Raw genomic sequence first — 27,500 nt, 5'->3', positions numbered from 1 at the left:
CCACCATTTATTTCCCTCTTACAGAGAAATGATTTCTTAATGATTTTTGTAATAAGCCAAAGTACAAAACGTGCTTCTCATTTGTGTGATGAGTGTGAAGGAGATTCATTTATTATTCAATACATTTCTAATTCAGGAGAAGGAAGGACTCTGCTCATTCCTCCAGAAATACTCTGCTGGAGGACTCTGCTCCTTCCTCTAGAAATACTCTGCTGGAGGACTCTGCTCCTTCCTCCAGAACTCTCCTCTCCTGAAATACTCTGCTGGAGGACTCTGCTCCTTCCTCTATAACTCTCCTCTCCTGAAATACTCTGCTGGAGGACTCTGCTCCTTCCTCTATACCTCTCCTCTCCTGAAATACTCTGCTGGAGGACTCTGCTTCTTCCTCCAGAACTCTCCTCTCCTGAAATACTCTGCTCCTTCCTCCAGGACTCTCCTCTCCTGAAATACTCTGCTGGAGGACTCTGCTCCTTCCTCTATAACTCTCCTCTCCTGAGATACTCTGCTGGAGGACTCTGCTCCTTCCTCTATAACTCTCCTCTCCTGAAATACTCTGCTGGAGGACTCTGCTCCTTCCTCTATAACTCTCCTCTCCTTCCTCTGTCTGGTATAAGGGTTTAGCCCCCCCCCCAACCAACCAACCATAGACTTCAATGCTCACCATTCACCTGTTTATTGTATTACAACACAGGATGATCCAACTGTATAGATTATTTCCCCTTAACACCTCTTCTATATCCTCTATCTAGACTCCGGTGATGATTGTCTATAGTTCCTATTCTCTGGGTACTTCCCGATCCTCACATCTCACATTTCACTCTCTGTAGGTTGTTCACCTCCTGCTCCTTCGATGTGATCGCAGACAACGCCTTTTCAAAGCTGAAGCATTTGGAATATTTGTAAGTGGTGCAGACAGTAGAAGATTTATTGTAGAAAATAATTGAAGGAGTACAGAACTCTGCCTGGACCAGGTTATGGCCTAAGCCAGTCGTCTCCAAATCTTTGACATTTTTTCCAAAATTTTGATAAAATTTAAGTCTCTCAATTTTGCTAATCTTTAAAATCCCCCCGAAAGTTCAAAAGTTCAGAAACAAAGTGCAATGTACTGTTTTTCGATTTGAGTAAAATGTTTTTATTTGCTTTTTAGGTTCATCGAAAACAACAATATCAAATCAATTTCTAGAAACGCGTTTGGTGGATTGCGGTCTCTGATCCATCTGTGAGTAACAATAATAATTCTATAAACTATGTGGCCAACACTTTGTGGACATCTCACCGTCACAGCTATATGAGAGAGTTTGGACATCCCATTCCAACACCCACCATGGTCGTTATTATGGAGTTCTAGTTCTTCTGAAAAAGACGTTCAACACAATTTTGGAGGGCCATTCGTGAAGTCAGGTACTGATTGCTGGATGAGAAGACCTGGCTCACAATTGGCATTCCAATTCCTCCCAAAAGGTGTTCAGTAGGGATGAGGTCAGCGCAGGACATAGGAGGCCAAGAGTTGATCCATTTGGACAAACCATGCCTTTATGAAACCCATAAGTCCATAGAGGACTGAAGTCAGGCCTCTCTACAAGACACTCAAGTTCCTCGACACCAAACTGGTCAAATCATATCTTTATGGAGATGTTGGTTGAGAAGACCTAAATCACCCCAGTTCATCCCAAAGGTGTTCAGTATGGCGGAGGTCAGGGCTCTGTGGAGGACACTCCAGGTCCTCCACCCCAAACTGGTCAAACAATGTCTTTATGGAGATGTTGGTTGAGAAGACCTGATTCCTTCCTATTTCTCCCAAAGGTATTCAGTAGAGTTGAGGTCGGGGCTCTGTAAAGGGCACTCAAGTTCCTCTACACCAAACTGGTCAAACCATGTTTTTATGGAGATGTTGCTTGAGAAGACCTGACTCATTTCAGTTCATCCCAAAGGTGTTGAGGTCAGGGCTCTGTGGAGGACACTCAAGTTCCTTGACACCAAACAGGTCAAACTATGTGTTTATGGAGATGTTGTTAGAAGACCTGATTCCTTCCTATTTTTCCCAAAGAAATTCAGTAGGGTTGAGGTCACGGGACACTTGAGTTCCTCCACTCCCAAACTGGTCAATCTATGTCTTTATGGAGATGTTGGTTTAGAAGACCTGATTCCTTCCTATTTATCCCAAAGGTATTCAGTAGAGTTGAGGTCGGGGCTCTGTAGGGCACTCAAGTTCCTCTACACCAAACTGGTCAAATTATGTTTTTATGGAGATGTTGGTTGAGAAAACTTGACACATTTCAGTTCATCCCAAAGGTGTTCAGTGGGGTTTAAGTCAGGGCTCTCTACAGGACACTCAGTTCCTCCACACCAAACTGGTTAAATCAATATTGGTTGCGAAAACTTGACTCATTCCAGTTCATCCCAAAGGTGTTCAGTAGGGTTGTAGTCAGGGCTCTGTGGAGGACACTTCAGTTCCTCCACCCCAAACTGGTCAAACAATGTCTTTATAGAGATGTTGGTTTGGAAGACCTGATTCCTTCCTATTTATCCCAAAGGTATTCAGTAGAGTTGAGGTCAGGGCTCTGTAAAGGGCACTCAAGTTCCTCTACTCCAAACTGGTCAAACTATGTTTTTATGAAGATGTTGGTTGAGAAGACCTGACTCATTCCAATTCATACCATAGATGTTGAGTAGGGTTGAGGTCAAGGCTCTCTACAGGGCACTCAAGTTCCTCGACACCAAACTGGTCAAACCATGTTTTTATGGAGATGTTGGTTGAAAAGACCTGACTCCTTCCAGTTCATCCCAAAGGTATTGAGGTCAGGGCTCTGTGGAGGACACTTAAGTTCCTCGGCACCAAACAGGTCAAACTATGTCTTTATGGAGATGTTGGTCTAGAACAGTGTTTCCCAACTCCAGTCCTCAAGGCACACCAACAGGTCATGTTTTCAGGCTTTCCATTATTGTGCACAGGTAATTTGATCAGTTTCACTGCCTTAGTAATTACCACAGCCATTTCATCTGAGGGAAATCCTGAAAACATGACCTGTTGGTGTGCCTTGAGGACTGGAGTTGGGAAACACTGGCCTAGAAGACCCGATTCCTTCCTATTTATCCCAAAGGAATTCAGTAGGGTTTAGGTCACGGGACACTTGAGTTCCTCCACTCCCAAACTGGTCAATCTATGGCTTTATGGAGATGTTGGTTGAGAAGACCTAAATCATTCTAGTTCATCCCAAAGGGGTTCAGTAGGGTTGGGGTCAGGGCACTATGCGGGACACTCGCGTTCCTCCACCCCAAACTGGCCAAACCATGTCTTTATGGAGCTGGCTTTGTACACAGTCATGGTGGAACAGAAAAGGGGTCTTCACCAAACTGTTCTACAAAGACCTTTTAGACAATTTTGTCTTTCAGTCTTGTGGTGATACATTGGCAGTTTATTTCACTGGAAACCCCTGGATTCAACTATTTGGAGAGGGTTCGCCTAGGTTAGGCCATAAATTGTATTAAAATGGCAATAAATGGATTTTTCCGGCTCCCATTATATTAGCTCCAACCCCCGAGGGCTATAATTTGTTAATAAATGCTTTTACAATTTTTTTGTTGTCTGGATGAAACAAACTTTGTTTTTTTTTCCTTTATTTTCCTAAATTTCTCCATTTAGGAGTTTGGCAAATAATCATCTGGTGTCTCTTCCGAATGGGATGTTTAGGCCCCTGACAGCCTTAAAACACATGTATGTATACAGCAGTCCTTTATTTCCTTTACAGAACAAACACAAGTAGAACATGATTTTTTTTTTTGTCGTTATCTGTTGAATGTTGTTCTTATTTTGGGTTTGCTTGGAGCCGTTGTTCCGTCAGTATCTCCAACCCATCAGAAAATCCAACCGTCGTCACTTCCGGATTCTTTAACCGGTTAAGACCCGGACCATTATGCAGGTAAAGGACCTGGCCCCCTTTTTGCGATTCGGCACTGCGCCACTTTAACTGACAATTGCGCGGTCGTGCGACGTGGCTCCCAAAGAAAATTGGCGTCTTTTTTCCCCCCACAAATAGAGCTTTATTTTGGTGGTATTTGATCACCTCTGCGGTTTTTATTTTTTGCGCTATAAACAAAAATAGAGCGACAATTTTGAAAAATTTCAATGTTTTTTACTTTTTGCTGTAATAAATATCCCCCAAAAATATATAAAAAACGCTTTTTTCCTCAGTTTAGGCCGATACGTATTCTTCTACATATTTTTGGTAAAAAAAAAATCGCAATAAGCGTTTATTTATTGGTTAGCGCAAAATTTATAGCGTCTACAAAATAGGGGATAGTTTTATGGCATTTTTATTAATATTTATTTTTTTACTAGTAATGGCGTCGATCAGCGATTTTGTTCGTGACTGCGACATTATGGCAGACACTTATGACACATTTTTGGGACCATTGTCATTTTCACAGCGAAAAGTGCTATAAAAATGTACTGATTACTGTGAAAATGAAAATGGCAGTGAAGGGGTTAACCACTAGGTGGTGCTAAAGGGTTAAGTGTGTCCTAAGGGAGTGATTCTTACTGTAGGGGGGCGTGGATGGACGTGTGACGTCACTGATCGTCGTTCCCTATGACAGGGAACAGACGATCACTGACGCTGCCACAGAGAACAACAGGGAAGGTTTGATTACACTCACCTCTCCCCGTTCTTCAGCTCCTGTGACCAAAAGCGGGACACCGGCGGCGATCGGGTCCGGTCATGGAGCTTCGGACTGGGTCGCGAGCGCGGCAGCGCGATCGCGACCCATGGCTGGGTCCTTCAAGGGGACGTACCTGTACGCCCTTGTGCCCAGTCGTGCCATATTGTCAATGTATATCGTTGTGCGGTGGTCCTTAAGTGGTTAGAACCTTAGTAATTAGAGATTTTGACGAATTGGTGGTTGGACACAACGCCGACAACCGAATAAAGTCCGGTACAGGAAGACTGAGCTGTTTTTGCTTGGAGGCGGCCATTTTGTTGGCTTATTATTAGAGCGGAGTATATAAATCTCTGCTCATAACATCCTGCACCGGACTCTATTCGGTTGCCAGTGTTGTGTCCAAACCAACAATTCATCAAAAACTCCAATTACTGCTGGTTTTAACCATTTAAGGACCGCCGCACAACGATATACATCGAAAGAATGGCATGGCTGGGCACAAGTGCGTACATGTACGTCCCCTTTAAGAACCCAGCCGTGGGTCTGAAGCTCCGTGACCGCGCCCGCGGGACCCGATCGCTGCCGGTGTCCATCGATCGGGTCACAGGAGCTGAAGAACAGGGGGAGAGGTGAGTGTAAACAAACCTCTGCCCGTTCTTCTCTGTGGCAGCGTCAGTGATCGTCTGTAGCCTGTCATAGGGAGCGACGATCAGTGACATCACACATCCAGCCACGCCCCCCTACAGTAAGAATCACTCCCTTAGGACACACTTAACCCTTTAGTGCCCCCTCTAGTGGTTAACCCCTTCACTGCCGTTGTCATTTTCACAGTAATCAATGCATTTTTATAGCACTTTTCACTGTCCGATGTGTCCGCCATAATGTCGCAGTCACGAAAAAAATCGCTGATCGCCGCCATTACTAGTAAAAAAATAAAAAAAAATAATAAATTACATAAAACTATCCCCTATTTTATAAATGCTATAACTTTTGCGCAAACCAATCAATAAACGCTTATTGCGATTTTTTTTAACCAAAAATATGTAAAAGAATACGTATCGGCCTAAACTGAGGGGAAAAAAAGTAATATATTTTTTGAGTATATATATTATAGCAAAAAGTTAAAAATATTGAATTTATTTTAAAATTGTCGCTCTTTTTTTGTTTATAGCGCAAAAAAAACAAAACGCTGAGGTGATCAAATACCACCAAAAGAAAACTCTATTTGTGGGGGGGAGGAGGACGCCAATTTTGTTTGGGAGCCACGTCGCACGACCGATCAATTGTCAGTTAAAGCGACGCAGTGCCGAATCGCAAAAAGGGGCAAGGTCCTTTAGCTGCATAATGGTCCGGGTCTTAAGTGGTTAAATAAACCGGAAACCTGTACACTCTGACGTTTTGTGGGGGGGGGGGCTTATGGAATAAATATTGATGGATTTGTGTTTATAGAGGCAGTAAACATGGAAATCCCAGATTCTGATAAGCCCCCAAGAGGTCCCCATGGTAACTCTGGAGGAGGTGCACAGCTCAGGGGGGAGAATCTGTCCACAAAAACAACTATTAGTGGTCTCTCCACAAATCTGCCCTTTATGGAAGAGTGACAAGAAGAAAGAAAGTCATAAGAAGCATAGTTACCAACTGTCCCGAATTTCCCGGGACTTAGACCCTTTTCCCGATTTTATTTGGTCCCGGGAAATCATTTTTTTTTCTTGAGGTCCGCGGCCGTCGGAGACAATGTCTCCGCCAGCTACCATTTTTAAGAAGACCAGAAGAACACGGCAATAGAAATTAAGCTGTAATGGCGGCGGAGACACCGCTATATACCCGATGCAAGGGGGGCTCCAAATAAGGGACACCTGATTAAGGGGGCTCCAAATAAGGGACACCCGATTAAGGGGGCTCCAACTAAGGGAGGTTAAGGGGGCTCCAACTAAGGGAGGTTAAGGGGGCTCCGAATAAGGGACACCCGATATAAGGGGGCTTCAAATAAGGGGACACCCTGATTAAGGGGGCTCCAAATAAGACACCCAATTAAGGGGCTCCGAATAAAGGACACCCGATTAAGGGGGCTCCAAATAAGGGAGATTAAGGGGGGCTCCGAATAAGGGAGATTAAGGGGGCTGCAAATAAGGGACACCCAATTAAGGGGGCTCCAAATAAGGGACACCCAATTAAGGGGGGCTCCAAATAAGGGACACACAATTAAGGGGGCTCCAAATAAGGGACACCCAATTAAGGGGGCTCCAAATAAGGGACACCCAATTAAGGGGGGCTCCAAATAAGGGACACCCAATTAAGGGGGGCTCCAAATAAGGGACACCCGATTAAGGGGCCTCCAAATAAGGGACACCCAATTAAGGGGGCTCCAAATAAGGGACACCCAATTAAGGGGGGCTCCGAATAAGGGACACCCGATTAAGGGGGCTCCAAAGTAAAAGTAAATGATAGTCATATGTTGATGTAGCTGCCCGTACAAAAAATAAATTTGAATGCTCTCTCCTCTACTGCAGTGATCTACGTGGAAACCCCTTACACTGCGACTGTCGGATCAAGTGGCTGGTGCAGTGGGTACACGGACCCGGGAAAAACGTGGCCATTTGGCCCCCACTGCCATGCCAAGAAGCGGGCAAAATGAAGGGGCGGGACCTGACTGGGTTGTCGGAAAAAGAATTTGACTGCGTCACCGGCAGTAAGTACCGGCAGAAACCTGCTGTCCTAAAAATCTCACGCTTCTTATGGCCGTAAGTACGAGAGAGCAAAACGTTTTCAGAAAACTTGATTTTGTGGCAAAATTGCTAAATTTCTATTTTTTTTCTTGTGGCCCTGGATGTGCCTTGGGGCCCCCGGGGATTTGGTTTATTTAAAAGCTAAGCTCAAGGATAGACGCGTGTTAGTTTGTCTCATGCCAAATCGAATTTTGGATGAATTTTTTGTTATTTTCGGATGTATGTAGATTTCCGAAACGAAATAATGAAACAAAATTTCGAATCGATTTGGGATCCTTTTCTAATCGCATTCAAATATAAATTTCTAGTCAATCTCAGTTTTATTGGGGAATTATTATACACGTGTACACACATTAATGGTATAATCATGCCATCAAAAACATCTTACAAACACAAAACATTAAACAACAAGAATTTGTATTTTATTTTTTTATTTCTGAGGAGAATAATACAGAATAGAAAATAATTAAATAGAAAATAAAAAGGATAGAATAATAAAAGAAAAAACAATAGAATAAAAAAAACAAAGAATATAACCATCTTCTGAAATATAATTCAAATAGAATATAACCATCTTCTGACGTTAGAATTTCAAATAAATTTGAATAGAATGGGATAGAATCGATAACAAAAACAAAAACAAAACAATAGAATAGAAAAAAATATAACCATTTCCCAAAATTCGAATAGAATAAATTTGCATAGAACAGATTAGAATAATAAAAGAGAATATAACTATCTTCTGAAATTCAAATTTAGAATAAATTAGAATAGAATATAACCATTTTCCAAAATTCAAATAGGATAAAAAAAATTGTTTCCCCATTGAAAAAACGAAAACCTCAAATAACAAAAACATTTGGCAAAACAAAAATCTGTACACAAAATATTTTTTTCATTTTCCCCCCATTAACTAATGTCCCTTACATTGGTGATCAGTGGAAAAAATGTCCCTTACGTTGGCGGTCAGAATGTCCCTTACGTTGGCGGCCAGTGGAAAGAATGTCCCTTGCGTTGGGCGGTCAGTGGAAAGAATGTCCCTTACGTTGGCGGTCAGTGGAAAGAATGTCCCTTACGTTGGCGGTCAGTGGAAAGAATGTCCCTTACGTTGGCGGTCAGTGGAAAGAATGTCCCTTACGTTGGCGGTCAGTGGAAAGAATGTCCCTTGCGTTGGCGGTCAGTGGAAAGAATGTCCCTTACGTTGGCGGTCAGTGCAAAGAATGTCCCTTACGTTGGCGGTCAGTGGAAAGAATGTCCCTTACGTTGGCGGTCAGCGGAAAGAATCCCTCTTACGTTGGCAGTCAGAATGTCCCTTACTTTGGCGGTCAACGGGGAAGAATGCCAACTAAAAAGATCTACCAAGTGGTGATGTCCTTGGAACCTGCAGGCATCATCAGATGGGAGGTCAGTTGGTTACAGTTTAAGAACTAAGCAGCCCCGGGTTGAGAATGGCCGGCATAGGGGGGCAGAATATTTTAGGAATGTACAAAAAAAAACGAGGGGAATTCTGCACCAGCCAGTAAGTTAAAAATATACAAAGTAGAAATGTTCTGATCCAAGAGCTCCAGAGAGAAAATAATTTGTACTAGAAGGAGATTGTTCTTCGAGAAAGTTTCGTTCCTCTTTAATGTACCTTCATCCAATCAACATGAACCATTTCTAATCCTTATACTGCCAGTATTAATAGGTAGATGGGAAGGTAGATTGTATTTACAGGGACACCTCGGATTACGAGGAATAATCCGTTCCAGGAGAATGCTGTTAATCCAAAATACTTGCATATCAAAGCGAGTTTCCCCATTGAAGTCAATGGAAATGAAAATAAATTGTTCCGCATTGACTTCAATGGCATGCAATACCGCATGCGGCCAGAGGCGGGTGGGGGCACCTGAGAGCCTCAGAAACGGCCAGAAAGGCCCAAGGACAGTTCGGCAAACCTCAGAAAGACTCCGTTCCCGAGCCTTTCTCATTAATCGCGTTACTCGCAATCTGAGGTTCCACTGTACTTTTTTTAAGCTTTTTTTTTTTTTACATTTCTTCAGTTGCCTAGGCCAAAATGAGGTCAGTACATCCCAGAAGCCTTCATTGTATTTTCATTTATCTGGGGGAAGAGGAGGAACGGGCTTTCTCAGCTAAGCACACCCTCCTGCCTGCATGTCTGAGCTAAGGGCAGATGAGTGCCAGGAAGTACATGCTACATGAATCATCTGCCCTTACTCAAGATGGCCACAGCTGGGAAATCCTAAGAGGTCTAATTTGGATTACCGTGTATTTTTTTTGTTCTTGGATTGAGTGGAAAAATGCCAACGTAAGAGGCATTCTTTCCATTGACCGCCAAAGTAAGGGACATTCTGACAGCCAACGTAAGGGGCATTCTTTCCACTGACCGCCAACGTAAGGGGCATTCTTTCCGTTGACCACCAACGTAAGGGACATTCTTTCCACTGACCGCCAACGTAAGGGGCATTCTTTCCGTTGACCACCAACGTAAGGGACATTCTTTCCACTGACCGCCAACGTAAGGGGCATTCTTTCCGTTGACCACCAACGTAAGGGACATTCTTTCCACTGACCGTCAACGTAAGGGGCATTCTTCCCGTTAACCGGCAAGGTAAAGGACATTCTTTCCACTGACCGCCAACGTAAGGGGGCATTCTTTCCGTTGACCGGCAACGTAAGGGGCATTCTGACAGCCAACGTAAGGGGCATTCTTCCTGTTGACCGCCAAAGTAAGGGACATTCTGACAGCCAACGTAAGGGGCATTATTCCCATTGACCAGCAACGCAAGGGACATTCTTCCTGTTGACCGCCAAAGTAAGGGACATTCTGACAGCCAACGTAAGGGGAATTCTTCCCGTTGACCGCCAAAGTAAGGGACATTCTTCCTGTTGACCGCCAACATAAGGGACATTCTGACAGCCAACGTAAGGGGCATTCTTCCTGTTGACCGCCAAAGTAAGGGACATTCTGACAGCCAACGTAAGGGGCTTTTTTCCCGTTGACCGCCAACGTAAGGGGCATTCTTCCCTTCAAAGTACTGAACTTCCTCCCCAAAAAATGCATGATGTAACTTTGACATCAGAATCTTCCTCTAGTATCTCTAGTCTGTACCTTCGTAATTTGGGGTTTTCTGTTGGTTCTGTAGACATTATCCAGAGATGGACCTTCCAGTTCCCAGCCTTGTCGGTGAAGTCCTTTGAGTTCCTGTCGGAGAAGTACGTGGTGATCGCACATCCGTTCGAGGGACGCTGCACCTTCCTGGAGTGGGATTACGTGGCCTATCAGTTCAGACACTTTGACAGCATTAAAGGTAACTTTCACCGCCGCCGTCTCCTTTGTATTGTTGCGTTTTTAGTTTTTTTGGTCCACAAGAAGAGGACGTTACTCAAGTGTAACCTCACCTCTCCCGTGCCTCCTGAGGACTGGTGGGAAACCAATGGCGGCCTCACACGGCCAACGCTGCGTTTTTCTCCAAAGCGCTGCAACCCCCCCCCGTGGGTTTTGCGGTCATCCCCCATAGACTTCTAAGAGGTCCATGCTGCCTCTTTGGCGTGCTTTTTGAAGCTGCACCAAAACAACGGGATATCATAGAAGTCTATGGGAAATTTCCAAAGCTTCAAAAGCTCAGAATTTCCGAAGCTTCGAAAGCTTTCGGAGCTTTCGGAACTTCAGAGCTTTCGAAGCTTCGGAAATTCAGAGCTTTCGAAGCTTCGGAAATTCAGAGCTTTCGAAGCTTCGGAAATTCAGAGCTTTCGAAGCTTCGGAAATTCAGAGCTTTCGAAGCTTCGGAAATTCAGAGCTTTCGAAGCTTCGGAAATTCAGAGCTTTCGAAGCTTCGGAAATTCAGAGCTTTCGAAGCTTCGGAAATTCAGAGCTTTCGAAGCTTCGGAAATTCAGAGCTTTCGAAGCTCCGGAAATTCAGAGCTTTCGAAGCTCCGGAAATTCAGAGCTTTTGAAAGCTTAGAATTTCCGAAGCTCAGAGCTTTCGAAGCTCCGGAAATTCAGAGCTTTCGAAAGCTTGGAATTTCCGAAGCTCAGAGCTTTCGAAGCTCCGGAAATTCAGAGCTTTCGAAAGCTTGGAATTTCCGAAGCTTTGAAAGCTTAGCATTTCCGAAGCTCAGAGCTTTTGAAGCTCTGGAAATTCAGAGCTTTCGAAGCTCCGGAAATTCAGAGCTTTCGAAAGCTTGGAATTTCCGAAGCTTTGAAAGCTTTGAATTTCCAAAGCTCAGAGCTTTCGAAGCTCCGGAAATTCAGAGCTTTCGAAAGCTTAGAATTTCCGAAGCTCAGAGCTTTTGAAGCTCAGGAAATTCTGAGCTTTCGAAGCTCCGGAAATTCTGAGCTTTCGAAGCTCCGGAAATTCTGAGCTTTCGAAGCTCCGGAAATTCTGAGCTTTCGAAAGCTTGGAATTTCCGAAGCTTTGAAGCTCCGGAAATTCAGAGCTTTCGAAGCTCCGGAAATTCAGAGCTTTCGAAGCTCCGGAAATTTAGAGCTTTTGAAAGCTTAGAAATTCCGAAGCTCAGAGCTTTCGAAGCTCCGGAAATTCAGAGCTTTCGAAAGCTTAGAATTTCCGAAGCTCAGAGCTTTTGAAGCTCTGGAAATTCAGAGCTTTCGAAGCTCAGGAAATTCAGAGCTTTCGAAGCTCCGGAAATTCTGAGCTTTCGAAAGCTTGGAATTTCCGAAGCTTTGAAGCTCCGGAAATTCAGAGCTTTCGAAGCTCCGGAAATTCAGAGCTTTCGAAGCTCCGGAAATTCAGAGCTTTCGAAGCTCCGGAAATTTAGAGCTTTTGAAAGCTTAGAAATTCCGAAGCTCAGAGCTTTCGAAGCTCCGGAAATTCAGAGCTTTCGAAAGCTTAGAATTTCCGAAGCTCAGAGCTTTTGAAGCTCTGGAAATTCAGAGCTTTCGAAGCTCAGGAAATTCAGAGCTTTCGAAAGCTTGGAATTTCCGAAGCTTTGAAGCTCCGGAAATTCAGAGCTTTCGAAGCTCCGGAAATTCAGAGCTTTCGAAGCTCCGGAAATTCAGAGCTTTCGAAGCTCCGGAAATTCAGAGCTTTCGAAGCTCCGGAAATTCAGAGCTTTCGAAGCTCCGGAAATTCAGAGCTTTCGAAAGCTTAGATTTTCCGAAGCTTTGAAAGCTTAGAATTTCCGAAGCTCAGAGCTTTTGAAGCTCCGGAAATTCAGAGCTTTCGAAAGCTTGGAATTTCCGAAGCTTTGAAAGCTTAGCATTTCCGAAGCTCAGAGCTTTCGAAGCTCCGGAAATTCAGAGCTTTCGAAGCTCCGGAAATTCAGAGCTTTCGAAAGCTTAGATTTTCCGAAGCCTTTGAAAGCTTAGAATTTCCGAAGCTCAGAGCTTTTGAAGCTCCGGAAATTCAGAGCTTTCGAAAGCTTGGAATTTCCGAAGCTTTGAAAGCTTCGAAGCTCCGGAAATTCAGAGCTTTCGAAGCTCCGGAAATTCAGCGCTTTCGAAGCTCCGGAAATTCAGAGCTTTCGAAAGCTTGGAATTTCCTAAGCTTTGAAAGCTTAGAATTTCTGAAGCTCTGGAAATTCAGAGCTTTCGAAGCTCCGGAAATTCAGAGCTTTCGAAGCTCCGGAAATTCAGAGCTTTCGAAGCTCCGGAAATTCAGAGCTTTCGAAGATTCGGAAATTCAGAGCTTTCGAAGCTCCGGAAATTCAGAGCTTTTGAAAGCTTATAATTTCCGAAGCTCCGGAAATTCAGAGCTTTCGAAGCTCCGGAAATTCAGAGCTTTCGAAAGCTTAGAATTTCCGAAGCTCAGAGCTTTCGAAGCTCCAGAAATTCAGAGCTTTCGAAAGCTTAGAATTTCCGAAGCTCAGAGCTTTCGAAGCTCCAGAAATTCAGAGCTTTTGAAAGCTTAGATTTTCCGAAGCTTTGAAAGCTTAGAATTTCCGAAGCTCAGAGCTTTCGAAGCTCAGAGCTTTCGAAAGCTTAGAATTTCCGAAGCTCAGAGCTTTCGAAGCTCCAGAAATTCAGAGCTTTCGAAAGCTTAGAATTTCCGAAGCTCAGAGCTTTCGAAGCTCCAGAAATTCAGAGCTTTCGAAAGCTTAGATTTTCCGAAGCTTTGAAAGCTTAGAATTTCCGAAGCTCAGAGCTTTCGAAGCTCAGGAAATTCAGAGCTTTCGAAAGCTTGGAATTTCCGAAGCTCAGAGCTTTCGAAGCTTCGGAAATTCAGAGCTTTCGAATCTCCGGAAATTCAGAGCTTTCGAAGCTCCGGAAATTCAGAGCTTTCGAAGCTCCGGAAATTCAGAGCTTTCGAAGCTCCGGAAATTCAGAGCTTTCGAAGCTCCGGAAATTCAGAGCTTTCGAAGCTTCGGAAATTCAGAGCTTTCGAGGCTCCGGAAATTCAGAGCTTTCGAGGCTCCGGAAATTCAGAGCTTTCGAAGCTCCGGAAATTCAGAGCTTTCGAAAGGTTGGAATTTCCGAAGCTCAGAGCTTTCGAAGCTCTGGAAACTCAGAGCTTTCGAAAGCTTGGAATTTCCGAAGCTTTGAAAGCTTAGAATTTCCGAAGCTCAGAGCTTTCGAAGCTCCGGAAATTCAGAGCTTTTGAAGCTTCGCAAACTCAGAGCTTTTGAAAGCTCTGAATTTCCAAAGCTCAGAGCTTTTGAAGCTCCGGAAATTCAGAGCTTTCAGAAATTCAGAGTTTTCGAAGCTCCGGAAATTCGAAGCTCCGGAAATTCAGAGCTGTCGAAAGCTCTGAATTTCCGAAGCTTGGAATTTCCGAAGCTTCGAAAGCTTAGAATTTCCGAAGCTTCGAAAGCTTAGAATTTCCGAAGCTTCGAAAGCTTAGAATTTCCGAAAGCTCAGAATTTCCAAAGCTCCGGAATTTCAGAGCATTTGAAGCTTTGGAAATTCTGAGCTTTTGGAAATTTTGAAGCTTGGAAAGCTCTGAATGGCACACACGACACCCAGAAAGTAAAAAGGGAAAGGATTTAGGTCACACTAGCCAGTGTATAAGATCAAAGTCGCATCACTGGAAAAAACGAATTAAACGTATGAAAAACGCACCCGAATCACAAAAGCGTGGTGGGAAGCGGCCCCAAGACGGTGGGAAGCGGCCCCAAGACGGCCGTCTTAAAAGCTCAACTCCAGTTCAAGTTTTAGATCATTTTGGATAAATCGGGGGAAGGGTTCCAATCTCTGTCAGGCTGTAGAGTGGTAAGTGTTGAGTTGCTGTGGATTTTACAATTTCCCTTCCATCTTTGTTTCCATGGTGCAGGTATTGCGGTGGTCTCCTGCTTGCCTTTGGTGATTGGCAAGCAGCTATTCGTTGTGGTGGCGCAGTTATTCGGCGGCACTTACGTCTACCGCCGAGACCTCTCTCCCGGAAGCCCGACAGCCTTTCGTCCTTTTCAGCACTTTACAGACATCCGCAAGCCCAACGACCTCGAGAGCTTCACGTCCACCGAAGGGGACCTCTACTTCATCATCGCGGACAGCGCCAAGTCTGGCGCCAGCACCCTTTACCGATGGAACGGCGTGGGCTTCTACCCACAGCAGCAGCTGCCTCGCTGGCACCGCGACACGGACGCCGAACCCCTGATGCTCTCGGGTTCCCCACATCTGATCATGAGTAGCGGCTCCCAGAGGCCTCTAGTATATCGCTTTGAGAACAAGCGCTTGGTACGCCTCACCGATATTCCGGAAGCCTGGGACGTCTACGCCGTCAAACACTTTACCGATGCCGAGGACGGGGTGTTCGCTTGCCTGGTGAGGTACATGGGAGACTCTTCTTTGGTTAGGTGGGACGGCTCCATGTTTAAACAGTTGCAGCAGCTGCCGTCCCGAGGTTCCCATGTCTTCCAACCTCTTCTCCTCGGTCTACATTGGCACGCTCTCCTGGGCAATGACTACGGCTACGCCTGGATATACCAGCTCGAAAAATGGAAACACTGGGAAGTTGAGGAGACCAATGACAAGGAAGGATCCTCTGGGCCTTTGGTGCCCATGCAGGAATTCAAAGTGTTGGAGGCCAGAGCTTTAACCACGGTGCGCGTGCGGGGGAGGGATTTTATTTTCGTGGCAAGCTTCGGAGGGGACACGGTGGTTTACGAGTACATAGAGAAAGACAATTCAATATGAGCTTGTCCGGACGAACGAGCCAAGCAAGATGGAAAAGCCAAGTCCTCCAACTGGAGATACAAGCCATCGCACGACCACTATGATGAAAACCAAAGGCACTGTTTTAACTCAATATAAAAGACACCGAAAAGAACCTCATTTTCTAAAGAATAACAATTTGCTTCACTTCATTACAGTAAGCTCAAATCTTAAGACTCAAAATCAAGGAATGCAATGGGGTCAGGAGGAGATCACCCAAGCATAAGTTCAGGGAGTTTGATGGGGGGGGTGGGAGGACCTTACCCAGCTCATACCCTTAAGGACTGTGATAAGGTTATGGTTGGGTAATGTCTGTCCAACCCCATTGCAGCCCCTTAAGGTTATGGCTGGGCAAGGACCTCCTTACCCTATGAGCTGTTAAGGGTTCAGTAGGACATCACCCAATCATAACCTCAAGGACTGTGATGGGGGTTAGAAAAACCTTACCCAGCTATAACCTTAAGGTTATGGTTGGGTAAACTCCTCCTGACCCTATTGCAAACCTTAAGGTAAGGTCTTCCTAAACCCCAATCATAGTCCTTGAGGTTATGGTTAGGCAACGTCCTCCTAACACCATAACTGTCCATAGGGTCAGGAGGATCTCACCCAGCTATAACCTTAAGGACTGCAATGGGGCCGAAACGACATTACCCAACCATAACCCTACCACAATCCTTAAGGTTATGGCAGACGGTAAGGTCATCCTGACCTCTCCATCACAGTCCTTGAGGATATGATTGGGTAAGGTCCTCCTGATCTCCATTACAGTCCTCAAGGTTATGGTTGGGTAAATTCCACCTGACCCTATCACAAACCTTGAGGACTGTAATGGTGATCAGGGTGACCTCACCCAATCATGTCCAAGGACTGTGATGAGGGGGTCAGGATGACCGTACCCTGCCATAACCTTAAGGATTGTGGCAAGTTTATGGTTGGGTAATGTCGTTCCGATCCCATTGCAGTCCTTAAGGTTATAGCTTAGTGATGTGTTAGGAGGACCTTACCCAACCATAACCTCAAGGACTATGATTGGGGTTTAGGAAGACCTTATCCAGCTGTAACCTTAAGGTTTGCAATAAAAAACCTATTCAGGAAGAATTTACCCAACCGTAACCTCAAGGACTGTAATGGAGGTCAGGAGCACATTACCCAATCATACCCAACCCTAATCAAAGTCCTTGAGAAAATGATTGGGTAATGTGCTCCTGACCTCCATTATAGTCCTTGAGGTTAAGGTTTTCTTGACCCCCAACCTTAAGGATCGTGGTAAGTTTATGGTTTGGTAACGTCTTACTAACCCAATTGCAGTCCTTAAGGTTATGGCTGAGCGAGGTCCTCCTGACCCTGTGGAGCGTGATCAGGGGTCAAGAAGACCTTACCCAGCCATAACCTTAAGTTGTGCAATAAGGTCAGGAGGAATTTACCCAACCATAACCTCGAGGGCTGTAATGGTGATCAGGATGACCTCATCCAATCATATCCTCAAGGACTGTGATGGGGGGTTAGGATAACCTTACCCTGCCATAACCTTAAGGATTGTGGTAAGGTTATGGTTGGGTAATGTTGTTCCGGCCCCATTGTAGTCCTTAAGGGTATAGCTGGGTGAGTTTATCCCGACCCTATGGATGGTTATGGTGTTAGGAGGATGTTACCCAACCATAACCTCAAGGACTATGATTAGGGTTGGGTAAGGTTTTCCTGACCCCCAACCTTAAGGATTGTGGTAAGTTTATGGTTGGGCAACGTCTTACTGACCCAATTGCAGTCCTTAAGGTTATGGTTGGGTAACGTCCTCCTGACCCTATGGACTGTGATGGGGGTCAGGAGGACATTACTCAACCATAACCTTAAGGACTGCCATAGGGTAAGGAGGATCTCACTCAACCATAACTTTAAACCTTTTGGAAATGAAAAGCGACTGGTTAATAGAACTAATATTAAAAACATAACCACAAGGAATGGACACATTTTTTTACAATTGTTTTGTACTTTTCATATTCTGAATAATGTTGCAATCTTTTCACTGTTACATTCTGACTGGTACTAAAATCTGAAGCCACATTCATAGGGCTTGTATGAAGGTGCTATTATTATATTGTATTAATAATATTAAACCTCCTTCAACATGGGTCTCCACCCAGACCAAACCCTACAACTCTACAGATACATTTGTGTAAATAAAGTATCAACTTTTAGATTCTTTTGTGTCCGGAATCATAAATGGTGTTTTAGCTAAAAAGTCCCATATACAAGGTCTGGATTGTTGGCAGGTGTAGGTATAGACTCGGATCCCACCAGCGACATTAACCCCTTCAATACCGGGCTTTTATACCCACCTCCATACCGGGCCTATTCTGGGACTTCTCTCCTACATGTACAAATCATCATTCTTTTGCTAGAAAATTACTCAGAACCCCCAAACATTATATATATATTTTTTAGCAGACACCCTAGAAAATAAAATGACTGCCATTGCAACTTTTTATCTTGCACGGTATTTGCGCAATAATTTTTCAAACGCCTTTTAAAAAAAAAAAAAAATGGTTTCATTATTAATAAAAAAATAACAAAACAGTAAAGTTAGCCCAATTTTTTTGTAAAATATGAAAGATGATGTTACGCCGAGTAAATAGATACCTAACATGTCACGCTTTAAGATTGCGCACACTCATGAAATGGCGCCAAACTTTGTTACTTAAAAATCTCTATAGGCGACAGTTTGAAAAAAAATTACAGGTTACCAGTTTAGAGTTACAGAGGAGGTCTAGTGCAAGAATTGTTGCACACGCTCTAACGCACGCGGCGATACCTCACATATGTGGTTTAAACGACGTTTACATACGTGGGCGGGACTTGCGTGTGCGAGCTACTGGGGACAGGGGGGGGTTTTAAAAAAAAAAAATGTTTTTATTTTACTTCATTTATTTATTTTTTACACTTTTTTTACATTTTTTTTATCACTTTTTTACCTATTACAAGGAATGTAAACATCCCTTGTAATAGGAATGGTGTGTGACAGGTCCTCTTTAACGAGAGAGGCGGGGTTAATAAGACCTCCACATCTCTCCTCCAGGCTGGAAAGCATGCGATCGTGAAAAAAAATTCACCGATCTCATGCTTACTAGCCGCAATTGCGGCTTTGTTTACACTCCGCTACCCAGGCGTGACGTCATCACATCGCGCCCGGGCCTCCGACAGTCATAGAGATGACTGGTGACCATCTGGTCACCAGTCATCTCTATGCTTCCTATCCGGCGCTATGCGATTCTTTCTCCGGGCCCCCCGATGGCCCGGGAGAGCCCAGAGAAGCACCGGATGGCGACGGGAGGAGGGGGGGGGTGTCCCCTCCTGCCGCCTATAAGAACGATCAAGCGGCGCTATGATCATACTTGTGGTGCGCAGGATCGCCTGGAAAACAATGATATCTGAATGATGCCTCTAGCTGTAAGCATCATTCAGATATCACCGCACAAAGTACAGGACGTCATATGACGTCCACCCGGGATAAGAGATCCCCTTTGTGGACGTCATATGTCTATGTGCGGTATTGAAGTGGTTAAGAGGGATTCCGGGCATAGGTTGTTTTTTTTTTGCAATCCACAATACATTACATTCAATATTCTTTTACAATTTAAAAAAAAAAACACGATCGGTACATAAAACAGTGTAATCACTTACCTGATATCTGCTCAGCGATCTTGTGGCCGTTTCCATGTTAGCTGTGGGCACGAGAAGCCCAGTTCCTGGATTTCCCTAGAGAGGTGCATGCTGAGATTTTTAGGCCAAGAGACTCCTGGGAAATTAGTGTCATCATTTCCCAGGAGGCAATGGGGTCTTAGGACAGGAAGTTGAACCACCGTGGACTAGGAACTAGGCAGATTACGAAATCTGCCTAGTAACAGCCACATGCAAGTAAATAATTTTTTTTTTGTTTTTAGGGTGGAACTCCACTTTAGGACATCTTCTAATGCATGTCCCATCCCGCTAGGGTGACCAAGTGTCCCTTGATTGCCCGGGACAGTCCCCGCATTTTGCAGGTCTGTCCGGGGATACTTCATTCCAGGACAATACAGTGTCCCGGAATAAAATTGACACAGCCAACCCCCCCAGAGATGATCTGAAGCCCCCAAAGAAGGCCACCACATTGCTGCTTTTCTCACCGACAGTACTTGTCCTGGCCGGGAATGTCCGGCCCCATGCAAACCTGTGTGGCTTGTCATGTAACTTTGGACATCAAAGTCGCATTAAAAGTCTCAGCTAGTGGAAAAACATGTTTGGGGGGGTGGCAAACAGTATGGCAACCCCCCCAGGTCAGTCTGTGGCCCTTACCCCTCCAGGAGACAGGAAGTGGCTGCAGGTGATCAGCAGCACTGGGATTGGGGGAGACATGACCATCCTTTGATACATGAAGCATGAATGTCATACAGTTTAGATCTACTCTAGGTATCAATATCACTCTAAATTTTGCTTTCAGTTTTTAAATAAAAAAAATACAAATGTTTTGAAGGAACCAAAAATAATTTCACAACTAATATTACAAAAGGGGGGTTATGGTCCCTTTACATATACATTTAAAGGTTTTTTTTATATTTATATTGCACCAGGGGGCTTGCGCTTTTACCATCAGGAAAATCTACAGTGGGAAAAAAAAAATCCCCAATTTTACAAAATTTCCAACTGGAATAAATGGAGAATGCTGCCATCTTGTGGACACTTTTAGAGTATTGCACACAGTCAGAATTTTACAATCTGCTCTATCCAAAAATCTACACAACGTGACTGAACCATCTGCGGACATCCCATTCCAAAACCTATGACCATCAATATGGATCCCCCCTCATAGGACGTCCTTGGGTGGGAAGTGGTTAAATATGGAGTTGCCAAAATCCATTTGTCCTGCCCCCCAAATCACAGTCATTAATATGCAGTTGCCCTGCCCTTTCCATGGCAATGTACAATCTACTATATCCAAAACTCGTACAACAACATGGCCAAACATCTGTGGACATCCCATTCCAAAACTACGACCATTAATATGGATTTCACCACACCCAATGTACACTAATATAGAGGCTCCCTCATGAACATTAATAGTTCCCCTCTGCTCATGGACATTAATGTGGAGCCAACTTCCAATCTCCACGGACATTAATGTGGAGCCAACTTCCAATCTCCACGGACATGTAGAGCCAATCTCCAAGGACATTAAGGTAGAGCCAATCTCCATGGACATTAAGGTAGAGCCAATCTCCATGGACATTAAGGTAGAGCCAATCTCCATGGACATTAAGGTAGAGCCAATCTCCATGGACATTAAGGTAGAGCCAATCTCCATGGACATTAAGGTAGAGCCAATCTCCATGGACATTAAGGTAGAGCCAATCTCCATGGACATTAAGGTAGAGCCAATCTCCATGGACATTAGGGTAGAGCCAATCTCCATGGACATTAAAGTAGAGCCAATCTCCATGGACATTAAGGTAGAGCCAATCTCCATGGACATTAAGGTAGAGCCAACTTCCAATCCCCATGGGGATTGGACGTTGGCTCTACCTTAATGTCCGTGGAGATTGGAAGTTGGCTCCACATTAACTCCATGGACATTAAGGTAGAGCCAACGTCCAATCCCCATGGACATTAATGTGGGGCCAACTTCCAATCTCCACGGACATTAAGGTAGAGCCAATCTCCATGGACATGTAGAGCCAATCTGTATGGACATTAAGGTAGAGCCAACTTCCAATCCCCATGGGGATTGGACATTGGCTCTACCTTAATGTCCATGGAGATTGGAAGTTGGCTCCACATTAACTCCATGGACATGAATGTGGAGCCAATTTCAAATCTCCATGGACATTAAGGTAGAGCCAACGTCCAATCCCCATGGGGATTGGAAGTTGGCTCTACATGTCCATGGAGATTGGCTCTACATCAATGTCCATGGAGATTGGCTCTACATTAATGTCCATGGAGATTGGCTCTACATTAATGTCCATGGAGATTAGAAGTTGGTTCTACATTAATCTCCATGGACATTAATGCAGATTTGCTGCCCTGGCTATCATTATGGAGCCATAGACTTAAATATGGAGTTACCAAATTCCACTTGTCCTGCCCCCCCAAATCACAGTCGTTGCCCTTTCCATGGCCATTAATACGGTTTTAGAAATGTCCAACTTGAATAAATAGAGAATGCTGCCACCTTGTGGACATTTTAGAGTAGTGCGCAAAGTCACATCAAGTCTCGTGTACCGCGCATCTAACTCAACGAAACGCTTGCCCTGAAGATATAGAACTGAATAGGAAACACAAGTTATTCATTTTTTTTTATTTTTTTTATAGACCACTGGAACCCAACCCAACAAATTGGCTAGTGCAGGAAAGTACATGTCAAATAGCAATACATAAATACAACAAATGGATCTACCAAGAATTTTTATGGATCAGTTCTCCTACCAAATATATATTCTTTTCCATTCATTTATATCTGCAACCTTAATAACTTTTCTATCCGGGTGTCCTGTGATTGGCTAGTTCAGGAAAGTCCTCATTTTACGTAATTTTGGTAGCTCTGAAGGACATTGTATTGCCAGTAGGAGGAACTTTAACCAAAACCTGTGGGGCTGATTTTCTTGATATACATACTTGAAGCCAAAGGCTAAACATCACAACTAGGCTATGGGCAGAAGCAGCAGGCTTCCCCCGTATGACAAGTCAAGTCTTTCATCAAGCAGGGGTAACCCCTGGCAACCTATCTTGATATGGACCGTATACGGACTTTACATAGTTGCTTGCATAGCAGATGCCAACTGTTGTCGCCCTATAAAAAGGAAGTGCCTAAGCAAGGTCCTTCATGGCAGGATCACCAGGGAGTATCCTGAAGCCTTTCAAAGATTGTAAATTGACTATTGAAATGGCGTCAACATGTTTACCGGTCTGCCGCATCTGCTGTCTTATGGGATGCTCACACAGAGGCACCATTCCGGTTTACCTTCCGCCCCCCTGTCACAACAAGGAAATCTTGTGTATTTCCCACCGGAAGCCATGGAGTCCTCCAGAGCCCCTAAAACCATCAGAGAACACGATAGCAGAAACGTACTTCTTGCGAACTTCCTAAATCTGCGCGTCCGCATTCGACTCAGCCAAAGCCATTTGTCCATTGAGCGTCGCTGGTGCGACATTCACCGGGCCGGAATACGGGGAGGAGTCTTACAGAACGTTCAGTGGGGTCTTCGTTATATCTGTCCCAATAAGGAGGTCCTAGCAGGTCTTTCCTTCCACTGCAACCTAAAAAGTGTAAAAAAAAAGTGATTGGGTGAGATAAGAGGGACACCGAACACCAACCGAAACTGCACACTTTTCCTCAGGAGATTACTTCCCATTCATTTGTATCCAAAATATACACAACATGGCCAAACGCCCATGGACAACCAACCATCACATCTATGGACAACCAACCATCACATCTATGCAAGCTTGTTGGAGATCCAATTCCAAAACCATGGCCATTAAATATGGAGTCCACCACCAATGGACATTATGATCCACCATGGTCATTATTATGGACCCCTATTAATATCAAGTCCCCCCCCCAATGGTCACTAATATGGACATTAATATAGAGTTGACCCCCCTTCCCATAGTATAGTACATTTAATGGAGCCCCCACCCATGGACTTTTATATGAAGTTTGCCTCCACGTGGGACATTTATATGGGGCTTCCCAATAGACATTAATATGGAGGTCCTCCTCATGGGCATAAATATATAAAGTTGCCACCCTTCCAATGGTCATCAATATAGCACCCACCACCAATGGATATTATGATCCACCATGGTCATTATTATGGACCCCCCCATTAATATCAAGTCCCCCCAAATAGCCACTAATATAGAACCACTCCATGGACATTCATTTAGAGTCCCCTTCCCTTTCCATAGCCAATTATCATGGAGCCTCCACCCATGGACATTTTTTTATGAAGTTGGCCTCCACGTGGGCCACTAATATGGGGCTTCCCAATATACATTATTTTGGAGGTCCTCCTCATGGACATTAATATAGATTTACCCCCCCCCCTTCCCATGGTCAGTAGTATGGAGCCCTTTGAATGGAAAATAAGGGTTGAGGTCCAAAGATGTTCAGTAGGGTTGAGGTCGAAACTCTGTGCAGGACACTGGAGTTCCTCCACACCCAACTGGACACATCATGTCTTTATGGAGCTGGCTTTGTACAAAGGGGCACAGTCATGGTGGAACAAAAAGGGTCTTCAAACTGTTACCCCAAGTGAAGGCCCTTTTCTATCCCACCATGTTCCCAGTGAAGGGTATTATTAATACAACATTGTCTACAATGTCGTATTACCAGTACCATTCACTGGGAACATCTGAACTCCATAATTTAGAAGGGAAGGGGGGTGTACATACTTTTGGTGATATAGTGGGGTGTGACAGTAAACCAAACAAATCTCAATAGCCAGTCAGAGCCAAAGATTAGAAGAATGAAGGATAATCTACCTCTGCTGATGCGCTTTTCTTCCTCTTCCAAATGTTGAGATCAGCTGCAAAGATGGAGGAAACAGGTCAGCGTATCGTCCTCTTAGGGTGCAATTGGTACCTTGTAATGTTATCGGTATTAAGCAATGCTTTGGTCATATGTAATTCCTTGCTGTACTACATTGTACTGTGTAGCCGACACCATGCAGATCCATCAGTCGGCAATCATTCTCCGCCATTCATTGAAGGTGTTTTGGTAACGGATGTGGGCGAAACAAAAATCACTACAAAACACCAAACTACACAGCAGCTAAAGGGGGTTGGATCACCAAAAATCAGCAAATACCACATTATGGCCACTAGATGGTGCAGAGGAGCTTACATGTTTCCAATGATAGTCAGCACCATCTAGTGGCCATAATGCAGTATCGTTCACATTTTTGTCCCATTCGCACATTTAATCTGCAGAGAAAATAGCCCAAGAATATAATTTTTTTTCCCCCATTCCCAAAGAACAGTTTTCCATTCAGTTTTGATGAAGAAACCCAATCATTTTGCTTTCATGGGGGAAAATAATCTGTGTGTGCAAAAAATACTGCCTTATGGGCACTAGATGGCATTGACTTAGGAAATAAGTAAGCTCCTTGTTGCCATCTAGTGGCCATAATGTGGTATTTTCTGCATTCACACATTCGAATTGTAGAGAATATACACCAGGGGTCTCCAAACATTCTACACAAAGGGACGGTTTATTGTCCTTCAGACTCTAGAAGGGCCAGACCTTGGTCAGCGGGAGTGGAGATTTTCCTGGCATCAGTGGGAGTAAGCATCTGGTATTAGGGGAGGAATAGTGCTCATAGGGAGGCCCTCCCAGTGGGAGAAATGGTGCTCCATTGTCGGTGTCAGGGCCGGCCCTTTGATGGGACCGGGTGGTACCACGGGTACCAGGCAGCACTTTTAGGGGGGCGGCATACTGACGCCCGCCAGTTCCGCCTGCATGTGAGGAGCGCGGCGCCGGGCTGCCTGTGAGGACACTCGCAGAGGGGGGGAGCAGTCAGGCGCCACTGCTGTTAGTGGTGACAGGAGCGGGTGGGCAGAACATTTCTATATACATGTATAGAGCCCTGACAGGTCCTTTTATACTCCTATATACATGTATAGAGCCCTGACAGGTCCTTTTATACTCCTATATACATGTATAGAGCCATGACAGGTCCTCTTTATACTCCTATATACATGTATAGAGCCATGACGGGTCCTCTTTATACTCCTATACATGTATAGGGCCATGACAGGTCCTCTTTATACTCCTATATACATGTATAGAGCCATGACAGGTCCTCTTTATACTCCTATATACATGTATAGAGCCATGACAGGTCCTCTTTATATTCCTATATACATGTATAGAGCCATGACAGGTCCTCTTTATACTCCTATACATGTATAGAGACATGACAGGTCCTCTTTATACTCCTATATACATGAATATAGACATGACAGGTCCTCTTTATACTCCTATATACATGTATAGAGACATGACAGGTCCTCTTTATACTCCTTTATACATGTATAGAGCCATGACAGGTCCTCGTTATACTCCTATATACATGTATAGAGCCATGACACGTCCTTTTACACTCCTATACACATGTATAGAGCCCTGACAGGTCCTTTTATACTCCTATATACATGTATAGAGCCCTGACAGGTCCTTTTATACTCCTATATACATGTATAGAGCCATGACAGGTCCTCTTTATACTCCTATATACATGTATAGAGCCATGACGGGTCCTCTTTATACTCCTATACATGTATAGAGCCATGACAGGTCCTCTTTATACTCCTATATACATGTATAGAGCCATGACAGGTCCTCTTTATACTCCTATATACATGTATAGAGCCATGACAGGTCCTCTTTATATTCCTATATACATGTATAGAGACATGACAGGTCCTCTTTATACTCCTATATACATGAATATAGACATGACAGGTCCTCTTTATACTCCTATATACATGTATAGAGACATGACAGGTCCTCTTTATACTCCTATATACATGTATAGAGACATGACAGGTCCTCTTTATACTCCTATACATGTATAGAGCCATGACAGGTCCTCTTTATACTCCTATATACATGTATAGAGCCATGACAGGTCCTCTTTATACTCCTATATACATGTATAGAGCCATGACAGGTCCTCTTTATACTCCTATATACATGTATAGAGCCCTGACAGGTCCTTTTATACTCCTATATACATGTATAGAGCCCTGACAGGTCCTTTTATACTCCTATATACATGTATAGAGACATGACAGGTCCTTTTATACTCCTATATACATGTATAGAGCCATGACAGGTCCTCTTTATACTCCTATATACATGTATAGAGCCATGACGGGTCCTCTTTATACTCCTATACATGTATAGAGCCATGACGGGTCCTCTTTATACTCCTATACATGTATAGAGCCATGACAGGTCCTCTTTATACTCCTATATACATGTATAGAGACATGACAGGTCCTCTTTATACTCCTATATACATGTATAGAGCCATGACAGGTCCTCTTTATACTCCTATACATGTATAGAGCCATGACAGGTCCTCTTTATACTCCTATATACATGTATAGAGCCATGACAGGTCCTCTTTATACTCCTATACATGTATAGAGCCATGACAGGTCCTCTTTATACTCCTATACATGTATAGAGCCATGACAGGTCCTCTTTATATTCCTATATACATGTATAGAGACATGACACGTCCTTTTACACTCCTATATACATGTATAGAGCCATGACAGGTCCTCTTTATACTCCTATACATGTATAGAGCCATGACAGGTCCTCTTTATACTCCTATACATGTATAGAACCATGACAGGTCCTCTTTATACTCCTATATACATGTATAGAGCCATGACAGGTCCCCTTTATACTCCTATACATGTATAGAGCCATGACAGGTCCTCTTTATACTCCTTTATACATGTATAGAGCCATGACACGTCCTCTTAGTTATCATGATATAAAATAATGAATGTGGGGGCCTTTTGGTGGGCGTGATTTTTTTTTGAGGGGGAGGCAGCATTTCATTCTTGGTCCCAGGCAGCACAATGTCTTGGGCCGGCACTGGTCGGTGTCAGTGGTAGGGATAGTGCCGTAAGGGCCGAACAAATGCAAGTAAAGGGCCGCATCCGGCCCTCGGGCCACAGTTTGGAGACCACTGATATCGATCAAAAACAATGCATTTTTCTACATTGGCACCAAAATTTTTTTAATGCGGTTTTGATGAATGGCGAACTACGCAATGTCTGGATCCTCCTCCGGCCTCTCCTACTTCCCCCCCTTCCCCGCCTTCTGGGAGACAGACAGGTCCCAGAAGACAGCAAGGATCATTCAGAACGCGCAGAGCGACTCGCGCATGCACAATAGGAGACAGGCTGTGAAGCCGCATCCTTAGTAAGGATGCCGACGCCCTACACGC

The 27,500-nt window shown here is 44.2% G+C and overlaps 2 protein-coding genes across 2 annotated transcripts in view; one reads left to right on the top strand and one right to left on the bottom strand.

The window, feature by feature from the left end:
- Positions 1 to 17,695, top strand: part of LOC120916222 (leucine-rich glioma-inactivated protein 1-like) — a 32,290-nt gene extending 14,595 nt beyond the window's left edge. Inside the window, exons 4-9 of the mRNA XM_040327083.1 lie at positions 828 to 899; positions 1,148 to 1,219; positions 3,644 to 3,715; positions 7,170 to 7,348; positions 10,532 to 10,696; positions 14,615 to 17,695. Of these exons, the coding sequence (XP_040183017.1) occupies positions 828 to 899; positions 1,148 to 1,219; positions 3,644 to 3,715; positions 7,170 to 7,348; positions 10,532 to 10,696; positions 14,615 to 15,477 (1,423 nt within the window). The 3' untranslated portion in view covers positions 15,478 to 17,695. The remainder of the gene's footprint in view (positions 1 to 827; positions 900 to 1,147; positions 1,220 to 3,643; positions 3,716 to 7,169; positions 7,349 to 10,531; positions 10,697 to 14,614) is intronic.
- Positions 17,696 to 21,804: 4,109 nt separating this feature from the next.
- Positions 21,805 to 27,500, bottom strand: part of LOC120916221 (FXYD domain-containing ion transport regulator 6-like) — a 12,359-nt gene continuing 6,663 nt past the window's right edge. Inside the window, exons 5-6 of the mRNA XM_040327081.1 lie at positions 24,013 to 24,056; positions 21,805 to 22,782 (exon numbers count right to left, since the gene is read on the bottom strand). Of these exons, the coding sequence (XP_040183015.1) occupies positions 22,756 to 22,782; positions 24,013 to 24,056 (71 nt within the window). The 3' untranslated portion in view covers positions 21,805 to 22,755. The remainder of the gene's footprint in view (positions 22,783 to 24,012; positions 24,057 to 27,500) is intronic.

This window comes from Rana temporaria, chromosome 10 (genome assembly GCF_905171775.1).
Source record: "Rana temporaria chromosome 10, aRanTem1.1, whole genome shotgun sequence".
Classification (NCBI taxonomy): domain Eukaryota; kingdom Metazoa; phylum Chordata; class Amphibia; order Anura; family Ranidae; genus Rana; species Rana temporaria.
Note: the sequence above shows the minus strand (reverse complement) of the source record. Positions and strands in the feature narration are given on the sequence as shown.